The sequence below is a fragment of the Oreochromis niloticus genome, linkage group LG5 (assembly GCF_001858045.2).
Source record: "Oreochromis niloticus isolate F11D_XX linkage group LG5, O_niloticus_UMD_NMBU, whole genome shotgun sequence".
Lineage (NCBI taxonomy): Eukaryota > Metazoa > Chordata > Actinopteri > Cichliformes > Cichlidae > Oreochromis > Oreochromis niloticus.
In genome coordinates this window covers 31,828,956-31,853,697 of record NC_031970.2, presented here as the reverse complement: position 1 = coordinate 31,853,697, position 24,742 = coordinate 31,828,956, and the positions used below count along the sequence as shown (strand labels likewise).

The 24,742-nt window shown below is 40.7% G+C and overlaps 1 protein-coding gene across 3 annotated transcripts; it reads left to right on the top strand.

Annotated features, from left to right (window-relative positions):
- Nucleotides 1-3,999: 3,999 nt before the first annotated feature.
- Nucleotides 4,000-17,793, top strand: lrrn1 (leucine rich repeat neuronal 1). Of its 3 annotated transcripts, none has more exons than XM_003442790.3 (2): nucleotides 4,000-4,490; nucleotides 14,668-17,793. In XM_003442790.3, the coding sequence occupies exon 2, from the start codon at nucleotides 14,810-14,812 to the stop codon at nucleotides 16,961-16,963; it is 2,154 nt and encodes a 717-aa protein (XP_003442838.1). In that variant the 5' UTR covers nucleotides 4,000-4,490; nucleotides 14,668-14,809; the 3' UTR covers nucleotides 16,964-17,793. The 3 variants fall into 3 exon arrangements, with proteins under 3 accessions (XP_003442838.1, XP_005450217.1, XP_019214171.1); XM_005450160.4 differs by lacking the exon at nucleotides 4,000-4,490 and adding an exon at nucleotides 4,966-5,226; XM_019358626.2 differs by lacking the exon at nucleotides 4,000-4,490 and adding an exon at nucleotides 13,602-13,733.
- The last annotated feature ends 6,949 nt before the right edge of the window (nucleotides 17,794-24,742 follow it).

The following is a 24,742-nucleotide window of genomic DNA, read 5'->3' as shown; positions in this document are numbered from 1 at the left end:
ATCTCTTCCTCTGACATGTCAGCACAGCTGCTGCCCAGGACCCTCAGCCCACCTGCAGACTCTGGGGAGATATTTACTCACACTTACCCTTCCACAGTTTTATATGCAATATGTTTCCTGAGAATGAAGGATAGTTCACCACTCTATCACAATGCTAATGTGGAAAAGCAGAGAGTTCCCAGGACGTAAAACATGAGGTATCCAAAAACAAACAAACAAAAAAAAACAACTGCCAATGCCAAAGTGGAGATTTGATTGTGGATAATAGCGAAATGTGATGGACATATGTTTTTATACTATTTCTATCATGTACTTTCTATTTTGAGTATAATAACCATTCTATTATTTTTAAGTGCACTTTACACAGCGTCCCAGCTGTTTTTTCACACTTGCCTGGCCACAGACAAAAATAAGCGTAGACAGATGTGGCACAGACAGAATGTGTTCTTTAGCTGCTGCACTTGGAACCCTTCACACCTCTGTCATGATATAAGTGTGCATTCCAACACCACCTTTTGGGGGCTTAATGGAGTCGAGTGCATTAAGGTACAAGTGCAGTATCGAGGCTTCTTAAAAACTTGGGCCAATGCAGGAGGACTTTCTGGCACTCTGGAGTTGTAATATGAGCACTTGATGAGCAGATCAAACATGAGGAGGAGTGAGAAAAGATGAAGCAGTGTTTGGTGGACTTCCAGGATGCAGGCCTTGGAGGCTCTGTGCTGTAGCCTGGATGCAAATATTCTGCGAAACAGCATGTGGTAGAGCTGATTAGCATGAATTTAAGAAAGCAGAGTGAAATATTTTCCAATGAGTGAATTATTCTCTTGTCACTGGTAAATCCAAACAAACATCTCACATTAAGCATGCCAGTGCTTTCAGTATATCTCTGTCTCATCTGTGGCTCTTGGCCCATAAGAGGGAAATCGAATTCTTCACAAGCCGGTCCTGTTTTTGTTTTGTTTTTGTAAAGCTAGATGTGTCGTTTTTATCAAGCGGGAGAAATGAGGCATCTATATTTAACTTTGGAGAGCTATTGAGCAGGATGGTGCATGCGGGACTGACTCAAAATAAACTAGAATGACTGTGTTTGTGCCAGAGGAGGAACGTGTCACACTGTGCAACAGTATTTCTCATTAATGCGTTTTTAATAGCTTTTGGAAACAATCACTTTTGCTTCCAAAAGCCACAATGTGGGAGGAATCCAGGCTGCAGTGGTCAGATTTTTCAACACATTGTTTTACATATGCAAACCGAAGCTTTACAGAGAGACATAAACAAAGGCTACGCACTCATCGGATTAGCCATGATTAAAAAAAAGGTGAGGGATTTTATTGTGAGTCTACTGTTGGGGAGCCACTGTCTGTGAGCTCTCTGTGGTGCTGAAGTCACTGCTGCTCAATAAAGAAACTTTGATCTGTAGACACTTGGAGGTCTTGGTTTCATTTAGGACCTAACACACGTTTAAACAACTATTTATTTAGTTATTTAGTTAGTTAGTTATATATTTATTTTAAATGGTAGAGTGGTACATTGAGCCTTTTAGAAGTGCAGAGGTTTTCTTTGGCTGCAATGACCTGACTCATGAAGATAACTTAAATCAGATGATTTGACGCCTTAGAGTAGAAAGTTGCAAAAACCCACCTTTTCTTGTACGCATCCAACATGCAGACATCCTTGTATTTCCCTCCATCTTCATTAAGCGACTTGGAGTGTGTGGGTCCAGCAACACAACCCATCTGTCTCCATCTGTCTACGAGGACCAGAAAAGACATATAGGCCTGCAGATAAGCCCTCTTCTTCCTGCCTGCCTATCTACCTCCTAATTTTCTCTACATGTCACCAAAGGTGGCTTTGATGATAGACGCTCCTGCTCAGCCTGCAGCACAGTATGAGTCCTGGTAGACATCTACAGCTGCTTTGAAAATCAAACTAACAAGGTGCTTGTGCAGCTCCTTATGTGCTTTGCGCGCATGTGATTTCTACCTTGTTGGAAATTAGCATTTGGCTAATGTGTCGTGTAATGTATGAACAGATCTCACGTTTCTTGCTGTTATTGCCACAAAAGTCACATCTAGAATAAGTGTAAAAATGAGTGCCTAGCATGAGTGCTTGCACTTGCCTCCCAAGCACCCAGCTCTCTCGTGTGAAGCCCTGCATTAAGATGTTGGTGCTTCAAAGTGAAGGACACTCGTGGAGCAAATTGATTCCAGAGTACAGTGCTCGAAGCCTTCCAACAAAGACTTTTCCAACTAGTGAAAGCGAGCAATCACTAGGAATGTGCTTTGACCGCACATGTTTAGGGCATATTTAATCGCAGATTGCAACACCATTGCGGTGGATTTAAGGGAAACTTGAGGTGTTACCACTCTCTGCACGAAGCCTTGAGGAAAGTAGTCATTTTTCATTTAGGGTCTCCTCTTCAACCCCTTTACATCTCTCTCTTTTTTTTTTTCTTTGATGCAGTTGCCATGCACTCTGAGACATGACAACATGCCTGAGTGGGAGCGGGAGCAGCACGCTGAGCTGCTGCACGTAACGCTGGCTCCATAATCTCCTTGTCTTGCTGCAACCGTGAGCAAATGGATTCTGGAAATGCTAATGCTTCATCATACACGGTCGCACAGATGCTAATGGAGCCAATGTGCTTTCCAGCCTGCAAGCCAGTTTAATGATTCTGCATCCAGCTAAATTTATATTTAAAGGTCGCAGCATGAGATTACTCCTGCCCTTTGCACATTCTTCCTGTGTGTTCCCGATGTCATTATTTCACATGGGTGATGTAGGGTCGGTTTGGAATATTGCATCAATTAGGCCTCAGTGACCGGTAATTGTTAAAGAAGAGCATGGGGCCAGTGTGGTGATATTTGGTGAGTTTGTTTTCAATTTTCTCTTATCCTGTACTTTTAGAGCGCTGGCTGGAACTGATTATCTTATAGAATTCTCTTAATGGAGGTGTGGAAAGCTTGGAAGAAGAGCAAGTGCCAACATTATTATAGTTAAGAGTCTGAAAGGGAAAACTGGCAAAGTACTGTCAAAGCAAGCAAGAGAAGCAGACCCATCTCTAAAGCCAGAAGGAGACCATGAGTGACTTTCACCGGTGCTGGTATGTGCTCCTGACTGAAACTATTGGACCATTCCTTTGTCTTACGATCAGGCATTTCATCCGCAAAAACTTGTTTTGTTTTGTTTTTTGTTTTAATGAAGGGTGAGTGGGTTATACATAATTGATACATGATTGTAACAATGGAAACATCCATTGCATTTGGGTTACTACCTCCCTATAACCAAGCCTGTATGATGTCCACTTGTGCCAAGAGAGTAGTGCAGATTATAGTGAGGTTAAAGCAAACCAGTTGGCATCATGTGTGCTGCATTGTTTAGTTGTTTAGGTTTTTTTATGGTATCGTGGATTCCCCAATTTGCTTATTCTTGGTGGAACTCTTTCATAGCCATCTTACTATCTCAGAATGAACAAAAATAGTTTTATCAGCACTGTTTGTCTATATCACAGTATGCGTTACATTATGTTTTGCAAGCCATGATGACATTTTTCATGATGACAAGGCTCTCATCTTAATTTCTTCAATCCACTGAAATTGAAATATTCCTGAGTTTTTATTAATATCTGTATCATAACTTATTTTAGGAACTTTAGAATCCTTTTTAGAATCGAACATTCAACTCAGGAGTCGATGTTTGGCTTTAGAACATAATAATAATAATAATAATAATAATAATAATAATAATAATAATAATACTAAGAAGAAGAAGAAGAAGAAGAAGAAGAATTCTCCCGTGTCCAGTAACACATTATATTGTCTCCTTTAGATGAGGTTTGCGTCTAAAGGAGGCTAAAAGGGGAAATTGTTGTATTCAGCAGTAATGCCATGTAGGTCCACCACTTCACCCCAAAACCCCCAACCCACACACATCCTCCCCCCGTGCCCCACGCCCCATGCTCCGCCACCCCGCCGCCCTCTCCTGCCTTTGTTCTCATCAGAAGCCTGGAGCAGATGGTGCTCTGCTTTGCTTTGGCCGGCGGTGACAGACAGGCGCTCTCAGCCAATAGCCTGCTGGGTAATCAGCTGAGCGGTCTGGACAGCGCCAGGTGTTTTTATAATTTTTCTTCTCCCATCCGTAGGAGGAGGAGGAGGTGCAGGCTGTGGCGGTGGTGATAGTGGTTGTGGCAGAGCGGAGGAATATCGGAGAGACAACGCAGTCGGTGGTGGGTTGCAGCAGGTTCAAGATCTCTGTGCAGACCACACCATGCCTCTCTCCGAGGCGCCCTGGGACTGATCGGATACTCGGAGCGACAAATCGCTGTAAACAGCCGCCAGCTGAACCCACCGGGATACCGGAATATGTGTTAGGACGCTGTTTGATGAGCCCCGTTCACTTGGCACCGGTGGCGTTTATTGTTGTGTGCTGACGCGTGTGTCTGGATAAAGGACCCCGTGCGCTCGGGAACATCAGACTGGAATGCCAACAAGGTGAGACTCGACAGGAGGAGGGGAAGGAGAGGTTCCCTCTGCTTTATCGCGTTAGTTTCCTCTCATGAACTGCAATTTCTATGAGAAAGAAATGAAAACGAAGATGCCAGAAACAGATTAGTGATGTTTGATGTGTGTAGTGATTCACAGAGTGTGGATATCAGTCTCGCCTGCAAGAGACACGCAACGAGTTTGGGTATATTTAGGATGCAGACGCACTCAAGGGCATTTTTTTTAATGCATGCAGTCTGGTTTCAGCCCATCAGTTCAGGTTTGCAGTCTGCTCTGAACACACGTGAGAGCGTTTAACCTTACAGTGCACGACACGTTTCGACTCTTTTTTACGCCTCGAATCTTATTCCACCGAAAACAAACTTTGATCTCGTTGCGGCACTTGCCGTGCCAGCGGGGGCTACGTGCGGCGTGCTCGGCGCTGCGCGTGGATGTGATTTGCATATTAATGTTAAAGTGTGTCGGCAGATGTCTCGATCCCTCCGGTCTAAGCGACAGAAAAAAAAATAGTCGCCAGAGTCTCCTTATGAGGGAGGGGAGGGGGCCCACTGCGAAAGATGCTGTGCTGAGAATGGGGTTGCATTAGCGGGGGGTCCATTGTGGCTCACAAACGCTGCTTGTGTCGCTGCAGCTGTTGCGCTTTTGTGACGGGAGACTGCTGCCGCTGCCTTGCATCACTCAACGAAACTTCAGGCAGACGTGGGGTTCGCTGTAGAGAGTTCAGGTTTGTTTTTGAGTGCGTTTTAATGCATGGAGTCTTGTCTAATCGCCTCACTTTTTCTTTATTATTATTATTTATTTATTTATCTTTCTTCTGTCTATGGCCTCTTCCGAAACCCAAAGCGCCCAGAGTCGTGTTTCCTCGCAGAGAGCTGTGGGTCAAATTAAAGTGTCGCCTCAACACTAGAGGCTTCTCTGTGCAGTTTTTTTTAGTAGAGTTAATAGTGTTTAAAGGTTGGACATTCGCTTGGCGTTCTTTAGTTGATTCTTTCACTCAGATTTGCAAAGCAAACAGAAGGTCAAATCGTTCATCACAACCGAGTGAGCTGGACGAGGCAGGATCACCTGATTGATTTTCTTTTTCATGCCAGGGGAGCATCTGGTCTCACATGGACAAAGTGCGCACACACCACCAGGCTCTCTCTCTTACACACACACACACACACACACACACACACACACACACACACATTGTCTCCTGCTGTGTATATGTTGTAGGTGTCTTTCTCTACATCTATGTCTGTGTAGGGTTTTTAGGAGACATCAGAACTCATGGGAGGGAGGTAAAAGCCCCCCGCACCGACAGTTAGGTCGCGAGGGTATAAATCAGGGTGGAGAGGAGGGAGCTGGGTTACTCACCATTATTCCTGTAAGAAGAGCTGAGGCGTTGAAGCTTTGTCTTCCACAGACACTTTGGTAAAGACATTAGTATACAGGCTGCGTGCATGGTATGGTGGGAGGGCTTAAGTGCTTGGTGGTAGTGTGTTATTAAAGCCTTGGTGTGGAGAACAGACAAGTGATAACAGAAGTATAAGTTGTTTGGAGTTAAGGGAAACTGAGTGCGAATCACAGTGAAAACTATCTGCGACAGCTGTTTTTGGTCTTCAGTGTCTCTCTTTCTTTTTTAAACTTATTTCGTCCTCTTGTTGTTCCCTTTCTTCCAGCGCTCCTCTCTGACCAGTCAGGGGCTTAACAGGAAAGAGTCTATTTGCTTACATAACACTTAACTGTCATTCACCTAACATCATCTTTTGAAATAATTTAACTCCAAGTGCAGCAGGTTAGGTGTCACAGGTGCAGTTTAAGCTTTTAACTTGGCAGATTTGCCAACTTGGTGAAAGTAGGATCTTCATAGCAGGAAGTTCTGGAATTGCTTTCCAAATTCTAAAATAGCTTTGCTGGAGAGCATCTGTAAAATTAACAAAAGCATAAAAGGTTGTATTTACTAGAATATCTGCCTTGCACCCAGTGCAGTTAAGGGAACTGGTGTAAAAATTGATGGCAGAAAATGACTCTTCTGTTAACCTTCAGTCTCAGTTTCGTATAAATCAACGCTTAAACCACAGATCCTGCTTTTCCCAGAATGTAGCTTGATATCAGGGATTTTTTTGTTTGTCACATTCCCCCAGCTAAGTAAAGCTTTTTGTGTCCATAAACTGTCGTCGGTGTGTAAAATTGATGGTGCGCACCTTTAATCAGCTCAATGTTTTTGGTAACTATTATGTTTGCACGCGTTGATCATTTATGCTCTTATCACTTCCTCTTTGACCGGATAAATGGCACGTATTCCCACATGTAAGAGTTTAATAAAACATTTGTGCATCTGGTGTGATCACAGTTGAAGAAGAAGTCTTTAGGATTATAGAGGAAGACCTGAAAAAAAAACATCTTTAACAAAACAATGCATGAAAAAGGTAAAAAATAAATAAATAAATAAAAGTTCTTCTCGCAAAAAAACCCTGGAAATTTTCAGGACAGTCAGGCTTTGATGTTATCCACTGATTTCCTTTATGACACGTAGAACACAGCAGGAAGCAGCCCGCATCAGACGTGTGTAGTTTTGGCGAAGTTGCCAGGAGTTGCCAGGCTAGAGCGTGCAGAAGGCAGCAATCCAACATCACACAGTCTTCGTATCAGGGACTTGGCTGATTAAAAGCTGATCCAACAGCACTGGACACTGTGTTCTCTCATACACCTGTCTGGTGATATTTAGAAAATTTGTAGGAAGGTGTGTCACTGTGACTTTTGTGGAAATTAAATGAAAAGTTCAGTCCTTTTTGTACTTTTTTCAGTCAGCACTTTGAGATCTTTAACAAACACATTGCTGCTGCTGCAGTAACTTATAGGAACATCATCCAGTTATAACAGTTCATCAGTCGTTGGTGAATTGCTTTTAGTCTCCCCATAAATAGATACATATGTAGAGGTGAGAGAAAAGTAGACAAACGTGACATCAGTAAGTCCACAAAGATCATCATTAAAAATAATTATCAGCATTAATGTCCTTGCTGCTTTACTGTCACTCTTTACTGCTTCAAAGTTGATATCTGTCATTCTGTTTGCTATTAAAAAGCCCATAAACAGGCTCAAATTTAATTCGGTCCATGGAGACGTTTTATTTTTAAAATTTCTTCCCTATTATTTTTCTCATAGGCTGTTTTAAAAGTCAGGCGAAAAAGCCGGTTTACAAAGTGGCAATTATCGTTTTCCATCCTCAGAGGTGACATTGCTGATAATCCCATTTTCAGAAGACACTCCAAAACCCAAATATATTCAGTTAGCTAAGATTTACATCATCACTTTGGAGACAGTTTCTGGTTAATTTTCTTTTGATTGACTATTCATTTGACTGTTTAGTCATTTCAGCTTTTGTCTGGGTAATTTATCCTGTAGTGGGGTTTTTGGGTTTTTTTTTGGATCAGTGGCAAGTTCAAACTGCCTGTTTTGTGCCATTTCAACGTCTGCATGTCTCGCTTACTGTAAGATCTCACTCACCGTTGTTCCTCTGAGACACTGTTGTGTAATTCAGACTTGCAGTGTGCATCAAATGCACTAAATGAAGATTTCTACACACTGGAAATTGTGGGCTTTCTGGCTGAAGGTGAAACAATTTTAAGTGCAGAAATGAAGCTGTTGTAAAGTAAATGATGCGTACATTCCTGGTGATGAAGTAGCCCTGTCATTTCCAGCCAGGGAAACCCTAAAGTGAGTCATCTGCTGTGAAACCACTCAAGCCCTCACACTTGCTCATATGTTAATATATGGCAGAAATCCAGCATGGTGACTAATTTGTCACAGTACTCTCCAATGCCGACCTATTGCCGCCATTGCGTGCAATAGGTCGGCAGCCTTGTGAAATTTCCCCTTGTGGGACTAATAAAGGTATATCAAATCAAATCAAATCAAATCAAAATACATGAACGTGTATAGATACGTAGCACCGGCTATTTGAGACCCTTCAAGGAAGGCAAGTGAAAAGTGTGGATTACCTCATCATCCTAATAATAACAACAACAACAACAACAACAACAACAACAACAACAACAACAACAACAACAACAACAACAACAACAACAACAACAACAACAACAACAACAACAACAACAATAATAATAATAAAAAGTTTACATCACAAGAGCCGCCGAGGAAGCTTTAACCATTATTATTATTACATCATACAATATTATTATAATATATAATTATCATTATTTTGTTAACTGACATTTTAAGTAGATTATATTTTTCACTTCGACCTCTTGTTGTGTTATTTGTACAACATATCGCTTCCCGTCACTCAGGTTCTCTCATCTAATTCAGGAGTATTTTTGTCACCTCATTTTGGTTCCCTTTGTGTCATGATGTGTTTATAGCCTCCCTGGGGTTGTTTATCTCACCTGCTCCGCCTGTAATTTGTTTTCCCTCATTTCTGTTTTATCTGTTTTATCTGTTTTGCTTTTTAGTCCGTGCACACTAATAAGGTAAACCTTACAAGGTAAAACTGGACCAGAAGGGAGAGTTCTATTTCAGGCTCCCAAGAGAGCCCTAATGCAAAACTCTTGTTATCCGTTTATTAAATCTCCTTTTCATATTTCGCATGTCACTCTCAGTTGATGTTACATTTAAGGGAAAAAAATGCAATCAGACAGACATCATAATTTAGAAGCTTGAATTTTTTCAGAGAGAGACCTTTTGTACTTTGACATATTCCACTGCACACACAGGAACCACGATTAAGTGCTCATCACAGACATGTTCTACAGATACTGATGCAGGGAAACTGGATGCTGTCATTATCAAACACAGTGTTAGCATATCAGCCAGGTCGTGACCTGTAAATAGACTGTGGCTCACCAGTTCCTGCAGACAAATGTGATATTTTTAGAGATATTTGAGGTCAGATGTAAATGCCATGTGTCCCGGTTCCCATTAGAGTGTGAAATTTCAGTATTGCATCAAAAGTTTTTAAACTGACCGGGGTCTGCTTTTACAGCATGACATGAAACTGAGCATTGCATGGCTCTCTCAGTTGAACTGACAGACTCCGTACCTGCTGCTATCCAAGCTAAGTGGATGAGCTTTGAAGTTAGCCAAATAAATGGGATCCATCATAATAACAATGGGGAAATTATTCGTTAAAATATTGTTGAGTGAGAGCATAAGAAACAAATTAAATGCACATTTGTATTTAATTTTTTCCTTTTGCCCCTCTCTCATCCCTTTTCAAAAAATTAAACTGCCTGTTGGTTTCAGCTTTTCTTTTGTATGTTTTTTTTAATCTTTGAGAGCTTTTATTGAAGCACACACGTGCAGCTGGTGAAAACGAGCTGTCTTTGTCTTTTGCCTTTATTAAAAAGTGACAAGACAGGAAAGAAGACAGGAAGGTGAGAAAACAGAGTTACAAAAAAACATGATTTGGCACCTGTGTGTACTTATTAATTTAATTATGCATTGTAACAATTTCACTTTTTCACATTCTGTGTCATCTGTGAGCTCTGTCGTGATGCTTGAGTATCCACTGAGGTATCAGTGGATTGAGGGCTAACCAGACAGCGGGGTCAGCTCACTCTTTTTGAGTCTCAAAACCTCTAAAGGAAGCTGAGGAACCGTGAGATACTGTGATGCAAAAGATGGATGAGCTTTGCAATAGACACAACTTAAATAACCAACAAATGCCTAAATTTCAACTTAATAATGTCGTGTCTTTGTGATGTGTCTCACCAGAGCATTGCACAGCAGAAATCATAATGTCTTCCATAGATAATGTGCAGCTGTTTTCACAGGTGTCCGTTTGTGCCCACCCGGGGTAATTAAGTTAATTTCTTTTGGCACTATGAAAAAGTTCTGCCCTACCACGAGATGAGCTTAATGCATTTTGTCAAATCCCAGGAAATGAATCATTAAAGGACACTGCCAAGATCTGAAATTTAGAAAGCAAGCCACAATCCCCCATTAGCGTTAATAGGTGCATCTGGCTTCACTCTAAGGGCTGCTGTGATTACCATAAGATCACTTTGCTAACTGCGTAGATATTGTATTAATAGACTTAACCCACTAATGATGAAGGTGGCAGAGAAAATCATTCAGTTTCCTGTGGAAGGAATTGTGAAACTGATCTTTTTTTTTTTTTCTTTTTTGCTGTCATTGCATTGAAACCTATCTGAAGTGTGCCTGTGTGGGTAAAATGTGTAATTATACAGTAAAGGTAGTCATGAGAGCTGAAATGAGAAAGAGTCAAGCAGACTAATGAAAAATAAATGTGTCTGTCGAAGAGTTGAGAAGTTTTGCAGTTCAGGTTACCGATGCATCTCTGTGAGCTGTGATGTTAAAACACCTACCCATCGGTGTGACGAGGAGGTGACACAAAACACTTCATAACAAAGTGCTATTAATGTCTGAGGTGACAGAACTTAAATCTCAAGCTGTGGCGTTTGGTTCAAGTGTCCCATTCACAGGTTCAGAGGTACCTGCGGTTAATACCTGGTTTTTCCTCTTTCCTGCCTTTGCTGTTGTGTTGTTGATTTTTCTTCCACCTCCTGGGTTCTTTAAGCTTTCCTGTGTATTTGTGCTCACAACTGACTTGTGCAACCTTTATCAGTTTTGGCCCCAGACATCTTTCACTCTGTGTTTGGAAAAAAAATCAGGATTCTGACATTTATGTAGTTTCACCTTTTACCTGGTTGTAGATATATCAAAATAGCATTTAAAGTATGAGTCATGTTTTATGTACACTATCAAAAGGGATAAGAAACTTCTTAATCTTACATCGTATAAAGAGGACAAAGCTGTCAGCATTCAGCAGGAGGGAGAATCTAAGATTAACCCCATTTGTGTTAAATACAGGAGGGCAGACAATATATTCCTACATCTGCCTTATAATGCTGATGCGCGGCATATTTTAAACATGTTTTGCGGTCGTATGTCGTGGATATGGATTTAAACACTGCTTTGAAACACGTCATTTCATTTACAGTGTCAGACTGGATCTATATCATTAATTGTGCTCTTTTAATTTCAGTATTTACAGAACAAGTTTAAAAAGTTTACACATACTGTCATCATCTTTATCCATGTTTCTGAAGATATTCCCATGAACTCAGCTAAATCATTTTAAATACTGTATAACAACAGAACATTTAGTCATTGACCAAATGACAAACAAGCACTTAAACAATTCTTTCTGTAATGAGATTATCCGTGCATTAACGCTGCTAGTCTTAGATTCCACTGATGTGCTGCTATTAATTAAAGTGCCAAGTGACCTGTTTCTCTCCTCTGGGTCTGATTCCAGTACACTACACCCAGCTAATCTGCACTTCAGCATCTCCATCTGCCAAACCCTGACTGTGTACGCAGCAATCCTCACAAAATACTGGCCTTTAGCTTAAAAACAAGATCTGTCTCACCAATGCTCCGCCCTGTCCCACGGGGAATCCCTGGCATAGGAGGAACAGAGTCGCGTTGCTGTCTCCTTGGCGCTGTTGCCAGGCAGTTTGCATTCAGATGTATTACTCAGCTTTCTTGCTCGAAAGCCTCTTAAGCGGTATCTTCTTAAGCTGGTGTTGACCACAAAGAAGGTGGAACCACTGTGGAGGCTGCTGTGTGGCTCTACACTGGGTGGGTGGGTGGAGTCCTAAATAGACCTAATTAACTTAGGGGATAGCTTAAGTGTCTCTGTAGTTTACTGAAAAAGCACTGAGGACAACCTAATATTGCTAATTAGCATTATTAAAGATACAGCAGTGACAACAGTTATTAAGTGGGAGAAATGCATGTGTGCTGTGAAGATGTCAACAAATCAAAAATAGAAGAAAGGCTGTTGAATGTAAAGCTGCACAGCATCGCTTTAAGCCAAGTGCTGAAGTTAATGTGCTTACATTAATAACAGAGACAATGATAATGTATTATTATCATGGCTATCATATTGGTAAGCCTTCCCATATCTTAGTTTAGCTTTTAAGTATGTTAGCATTTGCTAACAGGCAGTAAGCACAGCTGAAGCTGATGGGAATTTCTTTACCTTTGTATCTTTGTATTGAGAGAAAATACTCAACAAATAAATGAATAAAAAAACAGTGTTAGATTTTAAAAAGTCTTTAAAAATCTTACATTTTATCTCCAGAGGCAAAAGGGCAAGTTAGATATATTTTATTGGCAGTGCATCCAATGATTATTGAGACAATTCACTCAAAACAGCAACCGTGGGTGCACTAAAAGAACTGCCTGGAGCATCACCAACATAATCTGAATTCATCCAGTGGAAAAGTCAAGGAGTCAGAGTAAAGTTTCTGTATGGTAGCTACAATATTGAAGTCCACACCAAAGTCAGCATTATCAGTCCAAGATAAAAATGTAAGGACTGTATTTCACTTGCTGTCATACACAGTGAGGGGTCTAAAACGTGGCAGTGCTTCAAGTAAAAGCTGCCAGATTTAATGCTCTATCTTCCAACTCCGTGAAGTAGGTGTTACTGCCATATGGGCTAGCAGATGCCCATCACACCACTTAAAGCTCCTACTCCTTAAACAAAGTGACTGCATGGCCAAATCAAGGTTTCTCTTCTTCTCACAACTAACAACCCACTCCTTGAATTTGTAGTCTTAAGCCTTGTTAGAGCTGAAAAAATAAACTTTTGACATTCTTCTTTCTATATTCAGCTATTTGTGGAAAAAAAAATCCTAGGCCTGCTGAAATTTTTTTTCATGTTTGCCCCAAATTCTGAATGCTGAAGACACTGCATTAAAAATTAAGCTGTGCATCTTTTTTTTGTTGTTTTCTTTGAGGCATGGCATGTACCAATATCTCACAGGGTGTAATGATGTTCGGAGAAGCTAATGATCGAGTCCTTATGGGCCTGTTGGAGAGATGAAAGCCCTCGATGGAATATGAGCTGTTTCCAAGTAGTTCAGAGCAGTGTTTTGTGCATGCATTGTAATGAGCTGAAATTGCATTTTCTCAAAACTGTTGATGCTGCACATAACGACAAGTCTCACAAGGATAGTGGAGAAGCAGTTGTTCTTACTTAATCTTCTGTCTTGTGTAATTGCTGCATTTACGAGAGACATTAACGATTTTTGATATTTCATTAATTCCTACAGATAACAAGATTAAGCAGAGGATACATCCATGTCGGGGTAACTGTGAGGTGTACTGTGACACAGTAGCGCTTTGACCTAAATGCTGATATCAGCATACTAACATGCCCACGGCAGCAACAATACTGATCTTTAGCAGGTATCATCTTTACCATGTACCGTGTTATAATATTGCAGATTAGCATACTGATTTGTTACTAAAGAGGCGGTATGTACTACATTTAAAAAAAAAAAAAAAAAAACGGGCTCACTGAAGATTGAACATAAATGTATGTATCATGTTTCATCCAATCGTGAGTGAGATACAAAAAGACAGTCAGAGAGGCACAAAAGTCATTAAGGATATACTAGGCTGGGCTCAGTTGTGCCTGTACCTTGTGCCTTAACTTTGTCTCAGCATTTCAACCCATTCTCTCCCACGCACATTTATACTTTTGAGAAGTGCTCTTGCAGAGCATAAGGAAGTTTCTGATTTTCTTTTAACATTTTGTGCCTTAATTGAGGGGGTATTTGGAAGCAGTGACACACTTTCCTCTTACATGCCTTATAGATTTGTTAATTACTTAGCAATCATTTTTACAAGGGCAGCTGTCATTGAAGAGGCATTGAGGTTCTGTGTTTGGTTACATCAGTAATCACACTACGTGTATACTGTGCTCAAGTCCAACTGAACACCATCTGGGCCAACATCTTCAAGGACTCTTCAATTCAATTCAATTCAATTTTAATTATATAGCGCCAAATCACAACAATTCAATTCAATCTTTGTACTGGACTCTTGAGTCCAGTACAAAGATCAGAGGTGCTTGGACACAGTAGACACAGTGGGGATACACCCTAAGATTCATCTTCTGGGCAACAAAGATATTTGTAAAGCTTGAATTAGCACCAGTGTCTGGATATGGAAATAGTTGCTATTTCAGTCTGGACAACAAACCGGTACTGGTATTGTCTTTTCAAATCTTAGGGCCAAGATAACAAGCTAGTTAAGAACTATCAACCCCTTATATTCTAAAAATGAGATGGAGATTATTTTCAGTATAATGACATACATGTTTTCTTCTTCTTTTCAGACTCAAACTCAAAGATCCTGCTGTGAATTTCCTGAGAATTTGATTTCATGGACTTAAGGACATAATCTGTGGAAAGACTGGTTGATGACTGTAACACACCGTTTTCCCAAGTCACTGGACCCACCTGCTGTCCCTCTCCATCATGGCTAGATGGAGGTTAGACTGCCTTTTCCTGGGCCAGGTGTTTATTGGCCTGATCCTGGTATCAGCAGGGTTATCTTTTGTCCAGAGCAATGAGTGCCCCCAGCTGTGCGTGTGTGAGATCCGACCCTGGTTTACCCCCCAGTCCACGTACAGAGAAGCCATCACAGTAGACTGCAATGATCTTCGTTTGACACGCATTCCAGGAAATCTTTCTAGTGACACTCAGGTTCTCCTCTTACAGAGCAACTATATTGCCAGGACCAGTGAGGAGCTAGAGCAGCTGTTTAACCTAACTGAGTTGGACCTATCCCAGAACAATTTCAGTAGCATTCGAGATGTTGGTCTTTCCAATATGTCCCAGCTCACCACACTTCACCTGGAGGAGAACCAGATCACTGAAATGCCCGATTACTGTCTGCAGGACCTCAGCAACCTGCAGGAACTCTACATCAACCATAATCAGATCAACACGATCTCTGCCAATGCCTTCTCTGGGCTCCATAATCTGCTCAGGCTTCACCTCAACTCCAACAAACTCAAGACCATCAACAGCCAGTGGTTTGAATCTACACCCAATCTAGAGATCCTAATGATTGGGGAGAATCCTGTTGTTGGAATAATGGACTTTAATTTCAAACCACTGGGCAACCTGAGAAGCCTGGTATTGGCAGGAATGGATTTGACAGACATTCCTGGAAATGCTTTAGTAGGACTTGACAATCTTGAGAGTCTCTCGTTCTATGATAACAAGCTTGTCCGAGTTCCTCAGAGAGCACTTCAGAAACTACCTAACCTTAAGTTCTTGGATTTGAACAAAAATCCAGTACATAAGATCCAAGAAGGAGATTTCAAGAACATGCTGAGACTGAAGGAGCTTGGTATAAACAACATGGGAGAGCTAGTTTCAATTGACCGTTATGCTTTAGATAATCTTCCTGAACTCACTAAGTTGGAGGCTACAAACAACCCTAAATTCTCTTACATCCACCGCCAGGCCTTTCGTGATGTTCCAGCTTTGGAGAGCCTTATGCTGAACAATAATGCTCTGAATGCCCTCTATCAGTCCACAGTGGACTCACTGCCCAACTTGCGAGAGATCAGCATCCATAGCAACCCTTTGCGCTGTGACTGTGTCATCCAGTGGATGAGCTCCAACAAAACAACAGTCCGCTTTATGGAACCTCTTTCCATGTTTTGTGCCATGCCAACAGAGTTCAGGGGTATGCATGTGCGTGAAGTTTTGCAGAATAACTTAGCAAACCAGTGCTTGCCCATGATTTCTCACGATACCTTCCCCAGCCAACTCAATTTAGACATTGGAATGACCGTGGACTTGGACTGCAGAGCCATGTCCCAGCCAGAGCCTGAAATCTACTGGGTGACCCCCATGGGAAACAAGATATCCATCGACACCATATCTGACAAGTACAGCCTCAGTAGTGAAGGTACACTGAGAATTTCTCACATCCAAGTTGAAGACTCTGGCAGATATACCTGTGTGGCAGAAAACTCAGAGGGAGCTGACACTAGAGTGACTGCCATAAGGGTGAACGGCACCCTGTTAGACAGCACGCAGCTTATGAAGATCAATGTCAAACAGACCGAATCTCACTCAATTCTTGTTGCCTGGAAAATAAACTCCAATGTAATGACCTCTAACCTCAAGTGGTCATCTGCAACCATGAAAATAGACAACCCACATATTACTTACACTGCCAGAGTACCTGTGGATGTTCATGAATACAACCTGACACATTTACAGCCAGCAACGGAGTATGAGGTGTGCCTCACTGTCTCAAACATCCACCAGCAAACGCAAAAGTCGTGCGTTAATGTGACGACAAAGCAGGCTACCTTCGCCGTGGAAATGTCGGATCAAGGAACCAACACTGCTCTTGCAGCAGTCATGGGATCAATGTTTGCAGTCATCACCCTGGCCTCCCTCGGTATCTACATTGCCAAGAGGTGGAAGAGGAAAAACTATCACCATTCCCTGAAAAAGTATATGCAGAAAACCTCATCAATACCGCTAAATGAGCTGTACCCTCCCCTTATCAATCTTTGGGAGGCAGACAGTGAGAAGGACAAAGAGGGTTCTTCTGAGACCAAACCCAGCCAGGTGGACACCACACGCAGCTATTACATGTGGTGAGAGCAGCTTTCCAAGTGGGAGACTGTTTTAGGAGCACAAATATACATATTTGCTTCTTTGTGTAAAAGTGAACTGAGCATTTTTTTTTTCCTTTTCCTTTTTTTGTTTCTTGATTTATTTTTTTTGTTCTCTCAGACTGAAGCGGGCGATGAACCGCCATTTTCAAATCTCTAGTTTAGCATACTGCCTTTTTACCCAGTTTGACACACAACACGGCAGCTTTGTTTAGCTTCCTGGACTTAGTAGTCACTGTGCTTTACTTTTAGTACTCGTTTTGATGAACACAGCATGAGCATCGTCACGGATTCGGTACGCGTGAGCAAAGGAAAAAAAAACTGAAATCCAAGATGTTTTTTATTCGTTTCTCTGGCAAAACTGTTAGAGACTGTAATCTTTCTTTCTCTTGTAAAACAGTTTCACTGTTGACTGTTGTGCACTGAAATATATATATATACTAATTTGTCTATCAACTCAAATATAAGCTGACAAAGTATGTTTAGACTTGATATACTGTCTATTGAATAATGTTAGAAATTCTTCCGTAACGTTGTATCAGCTATGATTTAAGTTTCTTTTTGTACGTTAAAATAACCATATGTTTGATTTAGAATTTAAGTTTGCAGAGCCACTGCTGTAAGCCAGCAATAGAAATATGAATGTTATAAACTAGGTAAATAGATGTAAGGCTTTTTAAATTTCTTAAATACTTTGTTTCTTATTTTGCTATAATATGTCTACAATCACTGGTTTTGTTGTGGTTTACACACACCAACATGTTGTTCGTTGAGGAACAAGTTAAATAAAATCTTTTTTTCCTCATATTTTCTAAACCATGATTTCAACACCAAGCGTCTTTTTTTTACTGCAATACCATTCATTTACCATTGTGTGATGCATGCAGCCATTGATTAATCGATGAATGACAGACCGAAACAAAGGTTTAACAGCTGAAATTGTTCTTAAAGGGGAAAACTCATCATCTATTAATCTCCTATATTGGGTTTTATTAATATCAGTATGATGAGAATAGCTGTAGGTGTTAGGCTGTAACCCAAGTCTATCAACACTTAGGCTGTGGTCTAAGTGTTGATGGAAAGAAAATTGAAGATAGTTTCTTTCTGCAAAGCAATTATCATAGAACAATTTAAATTCTTGTCTCAGAAGACTATAATTACTGCACAATATGCCTTGGAGTACGTACAGTAACTTGAAAAACCAAGAATTTAGTCAATCAAACCGAGGACAGTGGATGTTTTTGTTGCCATAGCATTCCCAAGTCCGTAATAGAAAGAAAACACCCCAGGAAGTATAACATAATCGAGACAAACCAAAGGAAATGGGGATTGTGGATAATCAACTATTACAGTAAAGGCTGCAGCACTGTTTTCCACCAGACAACCTTTCTAATAATTACCCAACTGTCTCATATTCTCATTTTGTATGTTGTGCTTCATAAATTATACATAATTTCTCAGTCTGAAAATTATTAATCAGTGTGCCATGTTGGATTTTCATTTGCTGGAATATTATTAGCATCATCTCTTCTTCTCCGTCAGTAAAATTATACAGTGCCCTTTCTGCAAAAAACAAAACAAAAACAAAACAAAACACAGAGAAATTCATGTTGAGTAATGTGCAGCCCAGCACTGTGCTAGCGAGGTCCAGAACTACATCTGAAATGCGATGGCTCTGTGTCTAGAAAAAGTGTCTCTCCGGTGGGAGTCCTGAAGCTCTGTTTGTTTCTGATGTTGACTGACAGCTCTGGGCCTTGTGGTGCAATCAGACGATCTCCGTTTAGTCTCCCCTGACAACGTGTTCATTCTCCTGCGTGCTCTCTCCGCCCCTTTTCGCCTCAATTATTGCTGCAATGGAGACAAATCTCCTTCGCTGCAGGGGGAAAAACAATGGACAGTTCATCAGCCATTCATTACTTTATGTGTAGCAGCTGTTTCTCTGTCATCAATTATAGTTTTCAATGCACAGATATCGCTGCTATAACAACGGTATAGAGTGTAAGGATTCTGCATTGATTTAATAGCAGGGAAAACAGGCACAGTTTGGTAAGTTGTCTTTATTAGAAAAGATGTGATGTTGTGTGAATGCTAAATAGCAGGTGTAATGATTCGACAGGATGTGATACTATTCACCACAAAACAGTCTGGACAGAAACTCACAGGACACTTACACAATCATTATAGATTGTGCAAAGAAGTATCAGGAATGTTGTTCATGCTGCAAGAAGAAGACACCTCAGGAGTGGTCTGGCATTTGTTAAACCTGAGCATTGAAAGTGCTACTTTGAAACATCCGCTGCAGTCCTTTAATCTGCAGGAAATGGGCGAGCCTTTATACAGACTCAGCGGGTAGCCTAGTAACAGACCGGAAATCAGCTCATTGGGACAGCTATCAATGAAAGCTTTTCAAAGCGTGCGCCGGAGCCTGCACCGTGTCCCATCCCAGTGGCCGGTTTCCATGACAACTCCTCCCTTCATCCACCTGCAGGCTCTGGCAGCCAAGTGAGAGAAGTCCCCGGAGCCTGAAATACCACTGACAAGGTCAACACCCTGCAGGTGGGAAACCAGTAAAACATCATGTACGCTTTCAAAGGTGCGGAGCGAGAGAAGCTCAGTCTTTGCGCTGAAGGTGAAGCAAAATGACACAGGGGAGTCTATGGCTTCCTTTTTCTTTTGTTACACTCGAGGTGAACGATGTAAAACTCTGAAGTGAAAAGCTGAAGTGAATGAATACTGTATGAGAACCACAATGTCAATGTGCAAATATTTGTGCAGTTTCTAATTCTGTTGGGGCCCATTGGATGATCTCTGTTTCTTTGCTTGAAGAGGTTTTGTCTAATTTATTTTCCATATTATGTCAAGTATCATAAATGGGTCTATCTTAAAGCAATGCACAGAAGTGAGCTTAGCTTTTGTTAGACATTTACAGACACTGTGATTTCACATTCAAGATTAAAAGAAACACATTTTTGATGGCTACTAACCAATGTGTTTGGAAAATGTTGAACATATTTCACAGCATATACTAGCTGTGAGAAATGAGAGCATCGGAGCTACATATACTTACAACTGAAGACATATTTTTTTCTTATGTGAAATCTAATGCTAAATAGAAATCGCCACTCTACATGACTCCTGCTCATCTGGCAAATTAAATATGTTAGCATCATCCAGTAATGACCAAGTTTAACCCCAACGAAGGCCACTGTTGAAAGCAAAGTACTAGCATATATTAAGAGCCCTTAAGATAAGTGCAGTAAGGCTCCTCACAACCCAGGCTTCACTCTGCCTGTATATGAACGAAGTGATGAGCTCATAGGCATACATAACCACCATGGCTCCATGTTGGACATTTTCAGTGTTCTGGAGAGATTTTGGGTGTGACTTCACACCTCCTCTGGAAAGCGAGTGGCTCTCCTGCAGAGACAGCACCTGTGAGGGTTTTTTACTGCTATCCCCAAACTCTCAGACATGAAATTTTCACTACCAGTAAAGTGCTCCTTACCTAGATTGTATATGGCGAACAATGCTATCCAGCTGATAGACTGAAGCTAAGCTAATTAACAAAACTACATCTTTTATCCCTTATTACGACAGAACACAGGAGAGATGCTAATGGCAGTGAATTTAGGAGAGCTGAGGCAGGATTTGTAACAGTGGGGGGGCAGACATTTAAAATTCTTGTAGCTTGATAGTTAAGCTACGATTTCTCTCATATACTAGTTGCTGATTACATACACCTTTTATCTTACATTCTGTATTGGGGCAACTCGGGGTTCAGTATTTTGCCCAAGGATACTTTCAGACATGCACAGAAGAAGCTGGGACTGATGGCCCACCTGAGCCACAGCTAATTACCCTGTGAGCTTTTAATAGTAAAATGAATGCACTAAACTAAGGTAAAGACACACACAGAACCTTAAGATCTCAGAACCTTTATAGAAGCCTATGCTATGATAGAAAAAAGATCATACCCCCCCCCCCCCCCGATGACTGAACACAGCGAACTGTATGGGTTAAAAAATAGTTAATTTATCTTGTTTTCTATAATTGTTCTTAGAAATTAATCTACTGTGTGACGATAAGGGATTTCTTGCCATGGACTTAATTAGTCATTCATTCCATCTGGATGTTTACTGTGTCATTCCTCCAGTCCTCCGCTCCCCCATTTTCCTCCTCCTGCACACAAACTGAAATCTGCTGATTGTAGCGCAAATAGTTTTTTTCTTTCTTTCCACCTGCCATGCAGATAACAGAAGAACAGAAAAACGTAGTGTAGCAAATTACTTTGTAACACAACACACTCGTGAGCATTGTTGTTATGAACCCCTCACCGATATGAGGGCTTTATAACACACTCCCAATTAAACATTACTGGTTTAAGGGTGCTGGTTTAGCTCAGATGGATGCACAGGCAACCATATGCCACATGGCTGAAAGCTGCCGGGCTCGGTTGAGGTCCAACCTGTGGCCCTTTGCCGCATGACTTTCCTGGCGATCTTTACTGTATCTATCCAATAAAGCCAGTTAAAAGGCCAAAAAATATATTTGAAACAAAAACCTTGCTGGTTTTGAAAGAGCAAGCTTTGGAATGGTGTATGGTAATAAATCCCTTATAGACCCCATCAGCTGTTTTTTGTCCTTGTTTCTCTTGGTGCTAATGTTAGCATGCTAACTGTATAGTGGTAAACATAGTAAACATAGCTGATGAACTTCATCATATTCACAATGTCCTTGCAAATTCATAGCATACATGCTCAGTATTATAGTTTCATCATTGGTGCACACCATTAAATCAACATGCTCTTAATTTCTATTTTTTTCTTCTACATTGAGTCACACAAAGCCTTTCCCTGTTAGGTAAACTCCAAAAAACATCCAGATCTATGTTTTCAGTGCAGCTTCTATTAGTTTTTTCTATCAGAATGCAAATGGCCTCTTCCACGAATGGTCACCGAACAGCAGAAATGAAAAACTGAAATTATGGTAAACAAATGCAGTCTCTGAAGTACTGGGGCAATGAGGCAATGAGCTCCACCAGTGTCAACACAATATGAATTTGCTCGTTGAACAGTGGTGAGAACATCGCTTCGCAGCCCGTACACTGATGTCATCATGTGATGTTAAACAAACTGAAATTCATAATGCAGAATACAATCAACAAGAAAGGAAGTGATTTGCTTCTCTTGTTCTTGTCGTGTACTTGTTGGACTCGACTGTGATGAGATTATTACTTCTGTACTGTCTGAATGATGGCACACAAAAACACAATAACAGCGTGGAACCGTAATGTATTTCAGTAATGTTAATCATCTGTTAAATGCATAATGAATTGTTGGATGGATTGTTCCACTGTTTTCTCTGAGGGCCCAATTAAAGAGCTACGCTTTTTGCCTGCAGTCTACTGTGAGCGTGAATGTGTGTTAAGTCTCGGGGCTCACACAGAGGATTCAAGCTCATTTCCATCTTCTTACATGTAGCTCCTACTATTACAGTTGTATCTTAATTCAAACAGGCTCGGCAATGAAAGTCAGCATGTGAAAAATAGCCTTAAATAAGCAAAGGAGGAAAGCAGAGACAGATGAAACTTTGAGGGTCATGAAGATGATGTGTATTTCATCAATGTACTGATTGCTTTGTTAAAACAATGTGAAATGTACTCATACTCATATTGATTGGTGTGTGGGAGTGGCCATTTTTATCTGTGTATTAAAGTTAAACTAAAACAAAAAGCAGTGGATTTCCACCTTGGTTTACATCTGACCTTACACTGCTTCTGACTTTTCCTCCAGCACAACTCTGACATTAGAAAGCAGGTTGGAAAAGGTCAGCCATCTGTTGACTAACACAAACCCAAATAGGTCTCACCTTTATGAAGCTCCTCCTTTACTTCAAATCCTGAATGGTAAAGCGTAGAGGAGGTGGGGGTTTGTTACTTTATCAGGGCGGCAGTTTCAAGTTCTCCTGTACAAAGACTAAAGGTTTACTTTATAGGCATTTCTGTGCAAAGATTTATGAACACATTGGTCAGGCCTGATTATGCTGATGCTTACCTGACTATTCCCTCAGGAATGAAAAGTGTGAAACAAACTGCAGTTCCTCTAGTGGCCATTTGAGGCTCATCCCCAAATGTTAAAATGCCCAGTTTTGCAATAAAATTAGCAAATTTATCATCAGGTATCAAAAAAAGAATGTAGTAATCTTTTTGGTAACACTTTATAACACCACCTGCGAATAATGCCTCTTTTTCAAATAACTCATCATGTGATCTGACACAGGCAGCTGTATCACCTGTTACCTGTGCCACAGTTGGTGTGGGAAATTTAAGCTACTCATCACTGATTAGCAGGGGTACCTGTGTTTGTGTGATAGTTTGCCAACAAAGCTGGCCAGTGTTAAAACTTCAATCCTTCATCCAAATATGGGCACGTTTGGATTTAAAAATATGGCAGCAGCCAAAAATGCTAAGCTAAGCTTGGTAAGAAAAAAGAAATAGATGGGCCGTATATTATAATCTGTGGAGCCATTAGCACTGGTGGTGCAGCAGTATTAACACTACATATGAAGTAATCTAACAGCTTACTGTACTAAATTCAGTAATTACATGACACTGACAATTATATTGTTGCTTGCTTAAAAGTAGGGGGGCTTCAGTTATCTGCACCTTGAGCAGGTTAAAAGAGAAAAACTGAGCACAATGAACAGATTTCAGTTTGTGCGCAGGAGGTAAATAACAGAGTGGTCTACAGTGGCAATATGAACATTACTTTTAACCAACAAGAGCAGGGTGGTGAAATCCAAACTGCATCCAGGACTGTAGCCTACGATTTATGTTGCTAACCGAAAACTATAGGACAGTTCAGTTCAACTCAATTTTACTTGCCATAAAGTGCCAAATCACAATAACCGTCGCTTTGTTGCTTTTATATCCTGTTGTAGTGCATTTCGGATCGTTTCAGTGAATAACGAAAAATTATTGTAACAATCAGTGTGATAAATGACTTTCTCAAGTAAGTAATTAAATAATCTACTGCTGTTATGAAAAAGATTAACCTTTTTTTGAGCACTGGCCATTAGCACGTGAGAGTATCTGACTATTATGACTATGTTAAAAATCTTTGTATAGTCACAGTTTCCAAGTGACACAACATGATGACCTCATGATTCACTGATTTCTTATTTATTTATTTATTTGCATTGTATATAGGAGGTTGGCAGCCATGGTTTTCCCTAAAATTAAAATTACTGTAAGAACTTTCCTCCAGGTCGAGGATCAGTTGGAAATGCTCTCATACCAACATGTTTATATACACAGTAAACAATACGCCTGGGAGGTATACTATGAAGCATGTTTGACATAGACAAGCTTAAAACTTGAGCTTTGGATCAACAGTTATCATGATGGTGTTTGCCAGCTTTCATTTCGGACACACGCTTTCTGCTCCAGGTTATGTGCACTCTCACATAAAAGGGGGCGTTTGATGTGTCATTTGACAGTTCTACCGTACAAACTGGATTGATTGAGCACCGCTTACTCCAGTCAGAGACATTACCAGAGGAACAGGTGATAGAGATCTATAAAAAATTGCAACCATCAGATACAACACTATAAATAAAACAGGAGCGCAGACCTAATGCTGCAGAAACTCAACTTCATTGGCAATTTGACCTCACTGCACTTTTAGTGCTGCTTTTTATTTCTGAGATGAAGCTGCACATTAAAGCTGTGAAACTTTAAAAGGCATATACTTGAAAGGTAAAGGTT